Source organism: Pseudophryne corroboree, chromosome 9 (assembly GCF_028390025.1).
Source record: "Pseudophryne corroboree isolate aPseCor3 chromosome 9, aPseCor3.hap2, whole genome shotgun sequence".
In the NCBI taxonomy this organism is placed as follows: domain Eukaryota; kingdom Metazoa; phylum Chordata; class Amphibia; order Anura; family Myobatrachidae; genus Pseudophryne; species Pseudophryne corroboree.
The window spans coordinates 338,591,554-338,609,755 of NC_086452.1; the positions used below are offsets into that span (position 1 = coordinate 338,591,554).

General features: G+C 44.5%; 1 protein-coding gene across 10 annotated transcripts in view; it reads right to left on the reverse strand.

Moving 5' to 3' along the window:
- The window catches only part of IQSEC1 (IQ motif and Sec7 domain ArfGEF 1), a 578,820-nt gene that overhangs the window by 56,118 nt on the left and 504,500 nt on the right, over nucleotides 1-18,202 (reverse strand). For all 10 annotated transcript variants that reach the window (XM_063940599.1, XM_063940595.1, XM_063940593.1 and 7 more), the window contains 3 exons: nucleotides 12,698-12,727; nucleotides 8,588-8,713; nucleotides 3,892-3,991 (listed from right to left, as the gene is read on the reverse strand). In XM_063940599.1, coding sequence (XP_063796669.1) covers nucleotides 3,892-3,991; nucleotides 8,588-8,713; nucleotides 12,698-12,727 — 256 coding nt within the window. The remainder of the gene's footprint in view (nucleotides 1-3,891; nucleotides 3,992-8,587; nucleotides 8,714-12,697; nucleotides 12,728-18,202) is intronic.

The following is an 18,202-nucleotide window of genomic DNA, read 5'->3' on the forward strand; positions in this document are numbered from 1 at the left end:
AGGGGGCACCAGCCAAAATCTTGCCTAGGGCATCATATTGGTTAGGGCCGGCTCTGCGTGGGATTTGACTTCCCCCGAGGCTGACTGTGAACTGCGAGTAGCCCTCATCAGCCGAATACATGGGAGAATTTTAACAGTGCCAGTGACCGATTCGAGGGACAGTTTGTGGGGGGGCCCTAATGTGTGGATGCCCTGGGACAATCACCCCTGTCGCTCCTCCTTTAATTCGGCCCTGGATAGGGTCAGCGATAATTGTGTTAAACCAGGATGTTGATGCTACTTGGACAAAAGGGGACCCTCCCAATGGATTTTTGAAAGTCATAAATGGTAAAAGAAAGGAATGTGGAAGGATGCTAATTTAATATATTGTTACAATATTCACTATGTCCTGCCCTTTTTTAATAATTTTTTTTACAGGTGCACTCCAGGTCCCAGCAGATCCTGACATGATAGCACTTGTAGTTTTCCAACAGTCGTCGTGCCCTTGTAGCCATTAAAATTGGTCACGAGAAGGCCTTGTTGGGACAAGCCCAAATGCTATCAGCACAAGGCCATTGTTTTCTAAGGTGGGGGTCTGCATTGATGACCATCTTTGGTGCTTGGCTCTAGGGCAGGGGGACTCCAAACTTTATGTTTACTCAGCTATAGTGGCAACAGGCCCAATAATGGATAAAGTCTAGTGCTGGCAACAGAGAGTTTAGAAGACTCGCACTCTTTATCCTCCTGTATTTTTCACTTATCAGCCTAGGCTGGTTCCAATACTGTGGTGGTCCCCACTTATCACTAAGACTGCTCGGTTTCAAGGTACTATATTAGTTTGAAAGCCTTGTGCTTAGTAAGTCTAGCGTTTATTATACTTGTATTGATATTTTTGGTTCTAAAGTGTCGTTTTGCAGGGTTTTTGACATTAGTAAATAATCAGGTTGTAAAACACTCCCGGAAAACACAGACACACCAATGCTTTTGCTTAGTAAATTAGCTACTGTCCATGAGGTGTCCTGAGAGAAAGGAGTGTAGATAATGATTACTTTTTTAGTAAATATACATAATGCACTAGGCCAGAGGTTCCCAAATTGTGTGCCGTGGCTCCCTGGGGTGCCTCGACACTTGCAGTGGTGCCAGTGGCGTAACTAGAAATTTTTCTCCCCCCAAGCCAAAAAATTCTTCGGCGCCCCCCTTCCCCCCATCCCCTATAATTGGCACTAGGAAAGGGACAAACATGCGTGCGCCGCAAAAAAGGGTGTGGCTTCGTTGAAATGGGCGTGGCTTTGCATAAAGGGGCGTGGCATTGCAGGAAAAGACTACCTTATACCCCAGTTTTGCAACCTGCACGCCCAGACATTAGCCACCACAGTAAAGAAAAATAATCCTGATTCATGCCCCTTACATTATTTGTCATTTTTCCTCCTTATAGTAATGCCCAGTATACATTATGCCACATACTGCAATGGCCCTTAGACATTATGCCACACACAATAATGCCCCCGACACATTATGCCACACACCGTAATGCCCCCGACACATTATGACAGGAATCGCAATGCCCGTTATACATTATGCTATACACTGCAATGCCCCTGATACATTATAGCACATACAATGCCTGTGACACATTATGACACACACTGCAATGACCCTGAGACATTATACCACATACCACAATGCCCGTGATATAGTATACAACACACCGTAATGCCTGACAAATACCGCAATGCCCGTTATACCCTATGCCACACACCGCAATGCCCGTTATACATTATGCCACACTGCAATGACCCTGAGACATTATACCACATACCACAATGCCCGTGATATAGTATACAACACACCGTAATGCCTGACACATTATGACACACTCCACACTGTCCGTGATACATTATGCCACACACTGCAATGACCCTGAGACATTATACCACATATCACAATGCCCGTGATATAGTATACCATACACCGTAATGCCTGTGACACATACCGCAATGCCTGTTATACCCTATGCCACACACCGCAATGCCCGTTATACATTATGCCACACTGCAATGCCCCTGAGACATTATACCACATACCACAATGCCCGTGATATAGTATGCCACACACCGTAATGCCTGTAACACATTATGACACACACCGCAATGTCCGTGATACATTATGCCACACACCGTAATGCCCATTACACATTAAGTCCTACAGTAAGGCTTCTAATTACTTTTAAATTACCTGCTCGTTGCCAGGGGTTTCATGCTCTTGGTTCCATGCACGTTGCCAGGGGTTTCATGCACTGGGTGTCATGCTCGTTGCTAGGGGGTAGTGCTTGTTGCTAGGGCTGTGCTCCCAGTGCCACACATGACCCCAGTGCCAGATATTCCCCCACGGTGCCAGGTACTCACATGCCCCCAGTGCCAAATATAGCCCCCCCCATGTGCCAGGTACACATATACCCCCCCCCCCCCGCCCAGTGCCAGATATTCCCCCACAGTGCCAGGTACTCACATGCTCCCAGTGCCAAATATAGCCCCCCACATGTGCCAGGTACACATATACCCCCCCAGTGCCTCATATGCCCCCAGTGCCAGATATTCCCCCACAGTGCCAGGTACTCACGTGCCCCCACTGCCAAATATAGCCCCCCCCATGTGCCAGGTACACATACACCCCCCAGTGCCATATATGCCCCCTCAGTGCACATATGCTCCCCCAGTGCGTGCCCCCGCTCCCCCGCTCTCTTTCCCTCTGTTTTGTGTTGGAGGGACACGGAGGGCACAGCGCGCGCCTCTCCTGTGTCCCTCCTGGGTCTCCGGCGGGTCTGTTAAAGGAAGTGCCGGTTCGTGAGCCAATCGGAGCTCACGAACGGCACTTCCTTTATTAGACCCGCCGGAGACGCAGAAGGGACACAGGAGAGGCGCGCGCTGTGCCCTCCGTGTCCCTCCTTACAGCAGGGAGGGTTACTGAGAACAGATTGACATGCGGACGCTCGTCCGCATGTCAATCTGCGCTAAATCAGTGGCGGCGCCCCTGCTGCAGCCCCTCGCCCCCAAGCCACCGCGAGGGCTGCGGGGGCAGTAGTTACGCCACTGAGTGGTGCCCTGGGTTGGTGGTCCAGGACCAATTAAAATTATTCATGGTCAATATAATAGGCAAAACCAGTGCTGGTGGCTGCCAGTCATAAAATATCTGGCCAAACAGAAGCAAATCTTGTCCCTCACCACACAACTGACCCTAAGGATGACATATAAACGCGATCTACTTAATGTAATATTTCTTTCTAAATTTCTCAATAAGAAATTTTTGGCCTAGGGGTGCCGTGAAAAAGATTCTGATATTCTAGGGCGCCGTGATTCAAAAAAGTTTGGAAACCACTGCACTAGGCACTAAGACACCCTTTAGATATGCAACATCAAGACAAAATAAGCCCTGCCCCTGATTCGCCAGGAAGTGGTTACTTTGTTCCTAATCTCCATTCACTTTCATCTTAACCAACCCCACTCGAGGTATATGAATTGGGACTGTTCCACTAAAAGCCTGATAGTTGAGATACATAGAGAAAAAAAATCTGTGTAATAATCCCCTCTGCCTCCCAAAGCACCTCCCTATGGTATTAGCATGCATATGTCAAGAGAGCCCTTTATCAACTCTTATTACATTTATTTACTTTTTTAGTTATACAAACGGCAACATTATTTGTTATTTCCTTTCAAATGCAAATGGACTGAATACTGAAATAATCACTAGCTTGGCTTTATATGCATTCATTCAGATTATACTGCACACTGGGATATCGCGCTTGTGATCAGAAACCATGTAATACAGAATAACATTAGCATCATAGTCAGATGCAGTAGCTCCAAAAATTTATTATGCCCGCTAACAACCCACAGGAGTCAATGTAACACTTACACTGGTTTTCAAACAGGATAACTTGCATTCCATAGAGGGAAAACGACTGTCTAAAGCTGTAGGTTACAGAATTTTTCTTCTTCTGGAAGATTTTTGTAACCTAGAATGTTAAAAACAATCATACACTTAGTGCTATATGAGAAAACATTGTGTTTATTATAATATAATACAGTACTGTTTTCATTTAAATTTTACTTTCAAGATTTCAAGATTGGACTACAGATGATTTCAGACTGATATCAACTCCAGACATACTGTGCATATCAATAACTTTTATCAGTATTAGTGAGCACTATACTCAAATACAATGAAATATGTTGTGACATTATACAGTAGGTTCATGCTATCAGCCTGGCATGTACTATAGCCAGAGGGCATGCACGCTGGTGGTCGGAATATCTAGCCAGAAGGATTTTCTAATTCTCAGATAATGATAATGATGTGACCTATCACATATACCATAGAACAGGGCTGGCCAAACCGGTCCTCGAGATCTACCAACAGTTCATGTTTTCCAGGCCTCCTGGAGATCTCTAGAATAGTCAGTTAGGAATGAATGCAACATATCTTAATTAGTAATGACTAGACCTGTGCACTAGCTAGGTGGTCTGGAACTGTTGATAGATCTCGATGACTGGTTTGGCCAGCCCTGCCATAGAACTACTGTACACTGGAGAGATTAGAAACACAGAATTTGACTGTAGAAGAACCACTTGGCCCATCTTGTTTGCCCTAAACACATGTACATTCTGTCGAGAGCCAATTAACATACCAGTATATTTTTGGATTGTGGGAGGAAACCGGAGTACCCAGAGGAAATACACGCAAGGCGCAAGCACATGGAGAGAATATATAAACTCTACACAGTTAGGGCCATGGTGGAAATCAAACCCATGACGTTAGTGCTGCTAACCATTACACTATGTGCTGATGCTGCCTTATAATTATTAACCAGTTTAAGACTGGACACAAACCGACCATCCTTTACCATACTGTAGCTTATAAATTCAGCAAAGTCCATGACTTGATTACAATCTGAAAGGATACACTGCTTCTTCAGTATCAATTACTATAACTTACAAGTATGTTATTGCTTGGAAAGTCTTTAGTCCAGGGATAGGCAACTCCAGATTCTTAGGGGTATATTCAATTAGGGTCGGATCCATTCCGACATGCATTTGTCGGAATGGATCCGACAACCCCTATTCAATCTCATCTCAATTCGACTTTTAAAAAGTCGAATTGAGATGAGGGACCCAGAGGAGGAGAGGGGGGGAGCCGCGGGTAGACCAGCGGGGACAGCCGAGGGCAGACGGCAGGGATCAGCGCTACAGCAGCGCTGCAGGAGGATGTCACACAGCCGCCAGACCTCACGGCAGTGTCCATCCGGCTCCAGCAAGCGTGACCTCACTTGCTGGAGCCGGGTGGACGCTGCCGCAAGAGCGTGAGCGGCGCAGCTGTGAGACATCCTGCTGCAGCGCTGTGCTGTAGCGCTTCTCTCCCCTGTATGCCCGCGGCTGTTCCCCGTCTCCCTGTGGCTCCCCCCCCCCCTCTCCTCCTCTGGGTCCCACATCTCAGTCCGACATTTTTTTATGTCGGACTGAGATGGTCGGAAACAGGGCCAAATCCTGTCGAATTTGGCCCCGTTTCACTCAAAAGTACGTGAATTGGCAGCTATACCGCCGATTCACGTACTATTCGATAAAGTCAAATTCCACGACTTGTTGAATAAAAACTGCAGGGACTGAATAGGTCGAATCACTATTCGACCTTAAAAAGTAGAAAACTGACGTCTTTTCGACAGACGGCAGTTTTCGACCCTAATTGAATATACTCCTTAATATTCAACTTAATGACAACTGGACATTCTGATATTGCCTTAAACACCCAGATTATTTAATTGTTCTAACATTACTTGTTGTAAAATCTCTTATACCTAAAAGTCTTCACAGACACACAAAGGAAGCCAACTTAAAAAAACTTTATAGATAAAAATGGCAAATCATCAAAGTGACAAGTAAATCTCATGGGGTAGGGTATGAAATCCCAGCATTCGGGATCCCGATGGACAGGATCCTAATGGACTCAGGTAAGTACAGTAATATAACCCTGCCCCTATCCCTAACCTTAATTCACCCCTCCTTCAGCCTAACATCCATCTCCCTCAGCCTAACCTTAATTGTCCTCTCTGTAGTATAACCCTAACAGCACCAAATCTTAACCTCCCCCATCCCGCAGCTTAATCCTCACCCTCCACCTACTGCATAACCCTAACCTACCCCAGTACTTACTGGCAGGATCTGTGGGGATTCTGCCCGTCAGGATTCTGCTGTCGGTCTTATGACTGTTGGGATCATGACTGCATCCCATCTCATGTGCAGACCACTTACGTTATTGCTAAATAATTTCGCATTTATTTACTTTGTCTTAATCAAATTATCTGCTAATATGTTTCCTTCATTACATTTGTGTAAAATGTAATTGGCATTAAGAAGCAACAGAAGAGATGAGATTTCATCAATGAAACAGCTAAACAAGTTGGATGCATGGGTTTGGTTTCATACCAAGGTATGTTTGACACCACAATTACTATACTATGGGGTATATTCAGCTGCCATCTGTCGGAAAGACAACAGTTTTTGACTTTTTTAGGTCGGAAAGGGGGTCCGACCTATTCAATAGACCCCAGAATTTTCTGAAAAGTTAGGAATTACGACTTGTCGGAAAGCACGTGGATCGGCGGAATAGCCGATCCGCGTGCTTCTGTTGGATTTGGGGCCAAATCCGACAGGTTTTGGCCCTGTTTCCGACAAGCTTAATCCGACTTGAAATAAAGTCGGATTGAGGTGAGGAGACGGGGGAGCGGGGCGGCAGGGCGCAGGCAGGAACCTGACCGGCGTCCTCCCACCCAGGCTCCTCTCTCTCCCGGCAGCACAGTGTGGCTGTGTGGCTTGCGGGGATCTGAGGCTCCCTCCAGCCCATCCCTGTGATCTCACACACAGGGACGGCTGACTGCTGTCTGATGACAGCAGCAGCACGGACAGGACACCGTGAACGGCCAAATCCGACAGTCGGATTTGGACGCATTGAATAGGCCTTGTCGGATCCATTCCAACAAATGCATATACCCCTACGTTGTTTGGAGGCTCAACCACAAGCTCTACTGTAATTCTCAGAGGCTTTTTCTATATACTGTAATTCTCAGCCTCTGTTTGCCTGCACTCCCTCCACTACAATGTGACAAGGGATGGCCATCGATGGTTGATGTTTACAAACCATCAATGGTTTTTGTCTGATGGAGATGGAAATTTCACTCAGTGGCGGAATTGCAATGGTCTTCATCATTGACTATTAAAGATCCTATGAGGATGCAATGGTCTGCCAGCAACTTGCAGGCTCAACTAAGCTATTGTTAGCAATTAGCCTACACTCCCTACCACTTTTCTCTTCTGAGTGTGAGCAACCACTGATGGTTCTAGTCATCGAATGATTTAGGCGCTATATGTTATATGCCATTGATAGAATTTATGCGATGGCGGAAACCCAGGAACCATTCGATACTGCCCTTTTGATGTCCATCGCTAAATGTGGCAATGTCCCTGCTACATAATGCCCCACCGTCATTGACATGATCAAACTAGTGGGCAGATCATTCCCTCGTACAAGAGCAATACCTCCACCTTATACACTATGTGTTGCTGTTGCTTTATTATTATGAACCAGTTTAAGACTGGACACAAATGACAAGCAGGAGATGACAAATAGTAACTAAAAGCTGCTATTACCTTTATCGAAAGCAGCTGAAACATGTTACCCATAGCTAAATATTACAGAGGTGATATCTTAAGGTGTGTACACACGGTAAGATTTTTTTCTTACGATTTTGACTATATAGTCAAAATCTTAAGGAAAGTTAGTGCAGATCGCAAGGTGAAAGTCACCTTGTGATCCCGATGCGATACAGATGCGCGGTCCTGCGAGTTCGGTATTGCAAGCCTAGATAGACTGTGCAAACAAGTCAATTTTGACTATCTCGTACAAAATATAGTCAAAATTCACACTTAGCCAAAATCGCACATAACAAATATCACAAGCACAGTCATCTATGCTTGCGATACCAACCTAGCCCCTATCGCAAAGTGAGAATCGGGGTTTAACCCGAATCTCACCATGTGTACACACCTTTATAAACACACTGATAATTAGTACAAGTAACAGGATCAATTAAACATCAACATTATTAGAACAAAAAAGGACCCCAAGCAATGGTCCGTGTCTGAAGCTGGGCCGCTCCTATTACACACAGTTTAGTTTGATTGTACAACAAAAATAACAAATAGTCTCATCTTTTCTATATTAATCTGCAATTTTATAAAGCTGTATCTGCAATGCCGGCAGCATGAGTCTTTCATAAAAGTATAGATTAAGTTGAAGGCATCTCTTTGATCTCTAAATCTATTTTCAGGAGAGGGATGAAAGCACCAAATTTATGGTGATAAAACTTTTAGCAGTAGAAGAATGCTCTGAGCGGTAAAAATAATGTGTCACATGGTTTCTTTGCCGTTCCTTTCCATCATAAACAAGCGAGAATGCTTCTCTTTTCCTGAACCCTTCTGGCAAACAATATTAATAATAAAATACCCTAACTAAATTATGCCTGAACTGACATTTCCTCTCCTTTCAATCCAATACATACCACTAGCAGGTCGTTAAACAGGAAGATTTCTCTCTGATGTAAACCGAGTTTCTGGGGTTTGTTTGGATCAGGAACTTCAAAAAGACGACAGTAACAGACCAGTCTTCGGTGTGGTAATGACAGGACCTATAGGAAGACACAATGTATGATGAACATCAAACTGTGAAAATATGAGAGGAAGTATATATGGGTTATATATGGTCCATGTAGATTGTCTCACAAATCACTTTATCGGGAACAGGCAATCACCAGCAAGTTATTTAACTACATCATCCATGATGCTCCCTCAGTTGACAAAGATCTTGGTTTAGTTGAAGACCAAGGATATACAGATGTGTCCTCATACAGCATTGTTGCAGTTGGGACAAACAGCCCTCCTTGGTGTGCCAGGTCGCTGTGAGACTCTGCTAGCATCCGGAGTCTTTTTTGCTTCTTTTTGCTGAAAATGTGTCTTAGATGCAATGCAGGAGACTGTGCTGATTCATTTTATATGCAACACTTGTACATCGGTGTGCGACTGAGTCTCTGAATCTGTATACGAAGTGCTACAATGCTGTATAGCGTATTGAGACTAGATGAATGAGGAGGCATCTGTATTAACTAACCAGTGGGTTGTCAAAGACACCAATCTTCAACAGCTTTGACTGATAGATTTAAAATGGTAAAAGAATAAATACTAAATCAGGCATTCTTAGCATTTATTTTTATTGCCATTTTAAATCTATCGGTCAAAAATACCAAAGATAGGTGACTTTTACAAGCAGCTGATTAGTAAATATACCCCCCAAGTTTCTTCAAAGACTATTACTGTATCCAAAATCATTATCGTCTTCATTTCCACATATACCCATTTTTAAATCTAAAATCTTACAGTATATGAAAATACACACTAATCCATAAAGCAAGCCAATATAAAAATATGTGATCGATATGATCAAAATGTTTCTCGAATCATCATGCCAAATCATATCAATAGATTCGAAATTTGACAAAAACTTTTTAACTTTAGATTGATTATTTTTAATTGCATTAAATCTGAACAAGGTGAACAGGTTCAAGCATATTTGAGCCAGTTCGAACATAGGCCCTCATTCCGAGTTGTTCGTTCGTTGCCGATTTTCTCTATATTGCGATTAGTCGCTTACTGCGCATGCGCAATGTTCGCAGAGCGCATGCGCTTAGTTATTTTACTCAACAGTTAGGTATTTTACTCACGGCATTACAAGGATTTTTCTTCGTTCTGGTGATCGGAGTGTGATTGACAGGAAGTGGGTGTTTCTGGGGGGAAACTGGACGTTTTATGGGTGTGTGTGAAAAAACGCTGCCATTTCTGGGAAAAACGCGGGAGTGGCTGGAGAAACGGGGGAGTGTCTGGGTGAACGCTGGGTGTGTTTGTGACGTCAAACCAGGAACGAAACTGACTGAACTGATCGCAGTGGCAGAGTAAGTGTCGAGCTACTCAGAAACTGCTAAGAAATTTCTATTCGCAATTTTGAGAATCTTTCGTTCGCAATTCTGCTAAGCTAAGATTCACTCCCAGTAGGCGGCGGCTTAGCGTGTGCAATGCTGCTAAAAGCAGCTAGCGAGCGAACAACTCGGAATGAGGGCCATAGACAAGTTGGCTCTAGAGCCAGCATGCATGCACATGGAAGAATCAGCCTAGAGCAAGTTCAGTTTATAGATTTCACCTGTTTTACAAGGTGAATAATGAACCTCAAACAGCAAATGTTCTCTATCTACATCATAAGGTTGTTACAATAAAAAAGCTGTTATAATACATCTTAGCATTTAAAAAAAACAGCTGAAGTCATCTATGTCACCCCGACCCTGTGTGCCCCTCCCCTTTAGAATGTAAGCTTTCACGATCAGGGCCCTCTTCCCTCATGTGCCTTTATGTCTCTTACTTAACCTATCTTCTTTTCAATACTCCCTTTGATGGCACCAAATACCTCAGTTTTCTGCCACCCTGATACTTATTTCAGTGCTGCTTACTGATGCAGCTATGTTTATATACCCTGTACTTGTCCTATATTGTATTGAATTGTAAGTCACTGTCTTCATGTTTTTCTTATTTGTTTACTCTGTAATTGGGCGCTGTGGATCCCATGTGGCGCCATATAAATAAAGTCTAATAATAATAAAGCTTCTGAATACTACATTTTAGTCTATTTAAGACACTTCCTATTATGGTGAAAAGTACATTTTGGCCGCATATTGCAGTAATAAGGTGTAACTTTACAGAGTTTTTTTTTTATGAAAAACGTCTTGCCATTGCAGTGGCTTTAATAAAACATCCCAGCGTGGAGTGACCAGTAAAATTAAAAATTTTACCAACACCCTACTACCAGATCTAACTCTGTCTACCTAATACAAAGGAAATATGTTCCTAAGGCTCCGTTGATACAGTATATACAGGTAAATGTAACAGGAACCCAGTTGCAAGAGCTGCAAGACTTTGGGCGAGAATGCTTGTATTTTTAAAGTGGTAATCATTTACAAGGCGAAACCGACCTAGAAAATATAGGCATTCTCGCCCAAAGCCCCACACCTCCAGCAACTCGGACCCTATACCCCATAGCATACAATTGCCAATGCGATATGAAGATGGACTTATCGGGCCAAGCTCCGGTGTTTCGGTAAAAATTTCTGTTAAATGAGTGCAATTTACTTTTCCTATAAGAAATTATGGAGGCAGACATGCTATGCGGCTGTTTGTGTAAAGCAGGAAGATTATACTCTGATGTCAACTAAGCTTTGATAATACTGTGCCATTTGACCTATGAATTATTTGTTCTGACAGCGATTTTAAGCAAACAAGTTAATTTATTGATTTGTCTTCATTAAAGTAAACTTGTCACTGTGAATTAAGATGTTCTGATGCAATGCTATATAGATAATTATCAATATACTGTATACAGCTATATTATAGCAATTCTTACTGTGCTCAGCAGCCATCATTTAATGGTCCCCTAAGATCTGTTCTGCCAAAAATCCTAGATCTGCCTGAAATGGCACTACTTGTATGTGGCTATTCTGGCCACAGATTTATGGGCTAATGCAGAGTTGAATACATGCCAACTGCATGGCGTACAGAGAAATAAATGTAACGGCAACATCCGTCCACAATCTCTACATCAGCCCACTGCTGTTTCAGAGATCAGGCCAACTAAACGTATGTGTAGAAATACAAATGTAACATCATACTGTACTGTATATTGTATGCATTATTGCTCATTAATGGAGATGCCAAGAGGGAGTCGCACAGCAGAAAACACATAGATATGTGAAACAACACTCATGTGTACAAAACAGAGTGTCTGACTGGGAGAGATGTACAGTCAAAACAACATTAACACACCACTCGCATAAAAGAGAAGCGCACTGATTGTGTCCTGCTGTATGGTATAACTGAATGTAACGTATATGTGATGGGGAAAGCATGATTTTATGTCATGCTCTGCAGCAATTTTCCTGCTATTTAGTACTATGGTAATAAATGTTCACAGCTGGATAAGTTATATTTGGAGATGTCTTCAAGATACTACAAGTGTAGACATAGCAACATTTTTTTTAAGACATTTGAATATTATAATGCAATGGCAAGATTGCTGCTTACAAAGCACAGCTATAACAATGCACTGGGCTACAATAATTGATCATCAGATAGGTGTTGTTCTATATCTGTAACATACTGATTAACCTTAGCATAAAAAGAAAAATCATTACGATCTTGAATGTAAAAATGCATTATTACTGCATTTTTTTTAATGGAAAAGTAGATAAACAATGATGATATGTTCCCTGGCAGAAATATGAGGTTCTGTAGAGTTTCTTCCAAACGTGCCTTTTGGCAGTTTACCTGACACATTAATACATTTAAATAGAAGAAACCACTGTGCAATTGTACATCTGAAACTATAAATAGAACTTTGCAACTATATAACTTTCTACCACAATGTGTCTGGCCAAACAGTGATGATATTATTGATTGTGCTTTGCGGGTTGGATTCAAGCTACACTTTCATGTGAGGGTCCAGGAACAGAACCAGGAGACATTAATTGGGTCGTATAGAAGATTAGCTAGGAAGTGTTAAGGAAACGAATACCTACACAGCCAAGTCCATGGTGTAGGGATCCGATCTACAGTAAAAAGACACACACAAATTAATTATCAGTAAAACATGATAAATACAGAAAATGCAGTGACAACACAACCAGGCTGCAAACAAACATGAAGGACTGGACGAGAAAACACTAACATTTTAATCTCAAAACTTTTAACACCACATTAACAAATTAACAAGTTTGACTGTATTGCTGGACTAATTGTAAGACTCCAGACTCATAACATTCTCTGAGGGAAATGGTGAATTTCTTTGGTATGACGAACTATCTGTGGGAGGAGCAAGAGCATGTTATTCCCAAATCTGGGCTGTAGGATTGTGTCACAAAAGCCCAAATCTGGCCAATGTCCTGGCAGTGTAAGATGTAGGAGGCCTTAGAATGAGGTAATCTTCCCATCACTGTACTATTATTACCAGAAGTGGCAAAAATATGGAGGAGACAAAAGACCTTATAACTAGACTTCTTCAATATGTGACATTAAACAGTTCCAAATTCTGTCCAATTAATTAAAATAAAAAATATTACAAAAAAATGTAATTGCTTGGACAGAAAAAATAAGAATTTACTTACCGATAATTCTATTTCTCGTAGTCCGTAGTGGATGCTGGGGACTCCGTCAGGACCACGGGGAATAGTGGCTCCGCAGGAGACAGGGCACAAAAGTAAAAGCTTTAGGATCAGGTGGTGTGCACTGGCTCCTCCCCCTATGACCCTCCTCCAAGCCTCAGTTAGGATACTGTGCCCGGACGAGCGTACACAATAAGGAAGGATTTTGAATCCCGGGTAAGACTCATACCAGCCACACCAATCACACTGTACAACCTGTGATCTGAACCCAGTTAACAGCATGATAACAGCGGAGCCTCTGAAAAGATGGCTCACAACAATAATAACCCGATTTTTGTAACAATAACTATGTACAAATATTGCAGACAATCCGCACTTGGGATGGGCGCCCAGCATCCACTACGGACTACGAGAAATAGAATTATCGGTAAGTAAATTCTTATTTTCTCTAACGTCCTAAGTGGATGCTGGGGACTCCGTCAGGACCATGGGGATTATACCAAAGCTCCCAAACGGGCGGGAGAGTGCGGATGACTCTGCAGCACCGAATGAGAGAACTCCAGGTCCTCCTCAGTCAGGGTGTGCCCCTGACCAAGTATCAGCTCGGCAAAGTTGTAAAGCCGAGACCCCTCGGGCAGCCGCCCAAGATGAGCCCACCTTCCTTGTGGAATGGGCATTTACATATTTTGGCTGTGGCAGGCCTGCCACAGAATGTGCAAGCTGAATTGTACTACACATCCAACTAGCAATCGTCTGCTTAGAAGCAAGAGCACCCAGTTTGTTGGGTGCATACAGGATAACAGCAAGTCAGTTTTCCTGACTCCAGCCGTCCTGGAAACTATATTTTCAGGGCCCTGACAACATCTAGCAACTTGGAGTCCTCCAAGTCCCTAGTAGCCGCAGGTACCACAATAAGCTGGCTCAGGTGAAACACTGACACCACCCTAGGGAGAAACTGGGGATGAGTCCGCAGCTCTGCCCTGTCCGAATGGACAATCAGATATGGGCTTTTTTGAGACAAACGCCGCCAATTCTGACACTCGCCTGGCCGAGGCCAGGGCCAACAGCATGGTCACTTTTCCTGTGAGATATTTCAAATCCACAGATTTGAGCGGTTTAAACCAATGTGATTTTAGGAATCCCAGAACTACGTTGAGATCCCACAGTGCCACTGGAGGCACAAAAGGGGGTTGTATATGCAGTACTCCCTTGACAAACTTCTGGACTTCAGGAACTGAAGCCAATTCTTTCTGGAAGAAAATCGACAGGGCCGAAATTTGAACCTTAATGGACCCCAATTTTAGGCCCATAGACACTCCTGTTTGCAGGAAATGCAGGAAACGACCGAGTTGAAATTTCTTCATGGGGCCTTCCTGGCCTCACACCACGTAACATATTTTCGCCACATGTGGTGATAATGTTGTGCGGTCACCTCCTTCCTGGCTTTGACCAGGGTAGGAATGACCTCTTCCGGAATGCCTTTTTCCCTTAGGATCCGGCGTTCAACCGCCATGCCGTCAAACGCAGCCGCGGTAAGTCTTGGAACAGACATGGTACTTGCTGAAGCAAGTCCCTTCTTAGCGGCAGAGGCCATGAGTCCTCTGTGAGCATCTCTTGAAGTTCCGGGTACCAAGTCCTTCTTGGCCAATCCGGAGCCACGAGTATAGTTCTTACTCCTCTACGTCTTATAATTCTCAATACCTTGGGTATGAGAAGCAGAGGAGGGAAGACATACACCGACTGGTACACCCACGGTGTTACCAGAAACGTCCACAGCTATTGCCTGAGGGTCTTTTGACCTGGCGCAATACTTGTCCAGTTTTTTGTTCAGGCGGGACGCCATCATGTCCACCTTTGGTCTTTTCCAACGGTTCACAATCATGTGGAAGACTTCCCGATGAAGTCCCCACTCTCCCGGGTGGAGGTTGTGCCTGCTGAGGAAGTCTGCTTCCCAGTTGTCCACTCCCGGAATGAACACTGCTGACAGTGCTATCACATGATTTTCCGCCCAGCGAAAAATCCTTGCAGTTTCTGCCATTGCCCTCCTGCTTCTTGTGCCGCGCTGTCTGTTTACGTGGGCGACTGCCGTGATGTTGTCCCACTGGATCAATACCGGCTGACCTTGAAGCAGAGGTCTTGCTAAGCTTAGAGCATTGTAAATTGCCCTTAGCTCCAGTATATTTATGTGGAGAAAAATCTCCAGACTTGATCACACTCCCTGGAAATTTTTTCCCTGTGTGACGGCTCCCCAGCCTCTCAGGCTGGCCTCCGTGGTCACCAGCATCCAATCCTGAATGCCGAATCTGCGGCCCTCTAGAAGATGAGCACTCTGTAACCACCACAGGAGAGACACCCTTGTCCTTGGAGATAGGGTTATCCGCTGATGCATCTGAAAATGCGATCCGGACCATTTGTCCAGCAGATCCCACTGAAAAGTTCTTGCGTGGAATCTACCGAATGGAATCGCTTCGTAATAAGCCACCATTTTTCCCAGGACTCTTGTGCAATGATGCACTGACACTTTTCCTGGTTTTAGGAGGTTCCTGACTAGCTCGGATAACTCCCTGGCTTTCTCCTCCGGGAGAAACACCTTTTTCTGGACTGTGTCCAGAACCATCCCTAGGAACAGCAGACGTGTCGTCGGAAACGGCTGTGATTTTGGATATTTAGAATCCACCCGTGCTGTCGTAGAACTACTTGAGATAGTGCTACTCCGACTTCCAACTGTTCTCTGGACCTTGCCCTTATCAGGAGATCGTCCAAGTAAGGGATAATTAAGACGCCTTTTCTTTGAAGAAGAATCATCATTTTGGCCATTACTTTGGTAAAGACCCGGGGTGCCGTGGACAATCCAAACGGCAGCGTCTGAAACTGATAGTGACAGTTCCGTACCACGAACCTGAGGTACCCTTGGTGAGAAGGGCAATTTGGGACATGGAGGTAAGCATCCTTGATGTCCAGGGACACCATATAGTCCCCTTCTTCCTGGTTCGCTATCACTGCTCTGAGTGACTCCATCTTGATTTGAACCTTTGTATGTAAGTGTTCAAAGATTTCCCATTTAGAAAAAGGTCTCACCGAGCCGTCTGGCTTCAGTACCACAATATAGTGTGGAATAATACCCCTTTCCTTGTTGTAGGAGGGGTACTTTGATTATCACCTGCTGGGAATACAGCTTGTGAATTGTTTCCAATACTGCCTCCCTGTCGGAGGAAGACGTTGGTAAAGCAGACATCAGGAGCCTGCGAGGGGGAGACGTCTCGAATTTCCAGTCTGTATCCCTGGGATACTACTTGTAGGATCCAGGGGTCCACTTGCAAGTGAGCCCACTACGCGCTGAAACTCTTGAGACGACCCCCCACCGCACTTGAGTCCGCTTGTACGGCCCCAGCGTCATGCTGAGGACTTGGCAGAAGCTGTGGAGGGCTTCTGTTCCTGGGAATGGGCTGCCTGCTGCAGTCTTCTTCCCTTTCCTCTATCCCTGGGCAGATATGACTGGCCTTTTGCCCGCTTGCCCTTACGGGGACGAAAGGACTGAGGCTGAAAAGACGGTGTCTTTTTCTGCTGAGATGTGATTTGGGGTAAAAAAGGTGGATTTTCCAGCTGTTGCCGAGGCCACCAGGTCCGATGGACCGACCCCAAATTACTCCTCCCCTTTATACGGCAATACTTCCATGTGCCGTTTGGAATCTGCATCACCTGACCACTGTCGTGTCCATAAACATCTTCTGGCAGATATGGACATCGCACTTACTCTTGATGCCAGAGTGCAAATATCCCTCTGTGCATCTCGCATATATAGAAATGCATCCTTTAAATGCTCTATAGTCAATAAAATACTGTCCCTGTCAAGGGTATCAATATTTTCAGTCAGGGAATCCTACCAAGCCACCCCAGCGCTGCACATCCAGGCTGAGGCGATCGCTGGTCGCAGTATAACACCAGTATGTGTGTATATACCTTTTTAGGATATTTTCCAGCCTCTCAGCTGGCTCCTTGAGGGCGGCCCTATCTGGAGACGGTACCGCCACTTGTTTTGATAAGCGTGTGAGCGCCTTATCCACCCTAAAGGGTGTTCCCAACGCGCCCTAACTTCTGGCGGGAAAGGGTATACCGCCAATAATTTTCTATCGGGGGAAACCCACGCATCATCACACACTTCATTTAATTTATCTGATTCAGGAAAAACTACAGGTAGTTTTTTCACACCCCACATAATACCCTTCTTGTGGTACTTGTAGTATCAGAAATATGTAACACCTCCTTCATTGCCCTTAACATGTAACGTGTGGCCCTAAAGGAAAATACGTTTGTTTCTTCACCGTCGACACTGGAGTCAGTGTCCGTGTCTGTGTCTGTGTCGACCGACTGAGGTAAATGAGCGTTTTACAGCCCCTGACGGTGTTTGAGACGCCTGGACAGGTACTAATTTGTTTGCCGGCCGTCTCATGTCGTCAACCGACCTTGCAGCGTGTTGACATTATCACGTAATTCCTTAAATAAGCCATCCATTCCGGTGTCGACTCCCTAGAGAGTGACATCACCATTTCAGGCAATTGCTCCGCCTCCTCACCAACATCGTCCTCATACATGTCGACACACACATACCGACACACAGCACACACACAGGGAATGCTCTGATAGAGGACAGGACCCCACTAGCCCTTTGGGGAGACAGAGGGAGAGTTTGCCAGCACACACCAAAAACGCTATAATTATACAGGGACAACCTTTATATAAGTGTTTTTCCCTTATAGCATTTTAATATATATATACATATCGCCAAATAAGTGCCCCCCCTCTCTGTTTTAACCCTGTTTCTGTAGTGCAGTGCAGGGGAGAGCCTGGGAGCCTTCCCACCAGCATTTCTGTGAGGGAAAATGGCGCTGTGTGCTGAGGAGAATAGGCCCCGCCCCCTTTTCG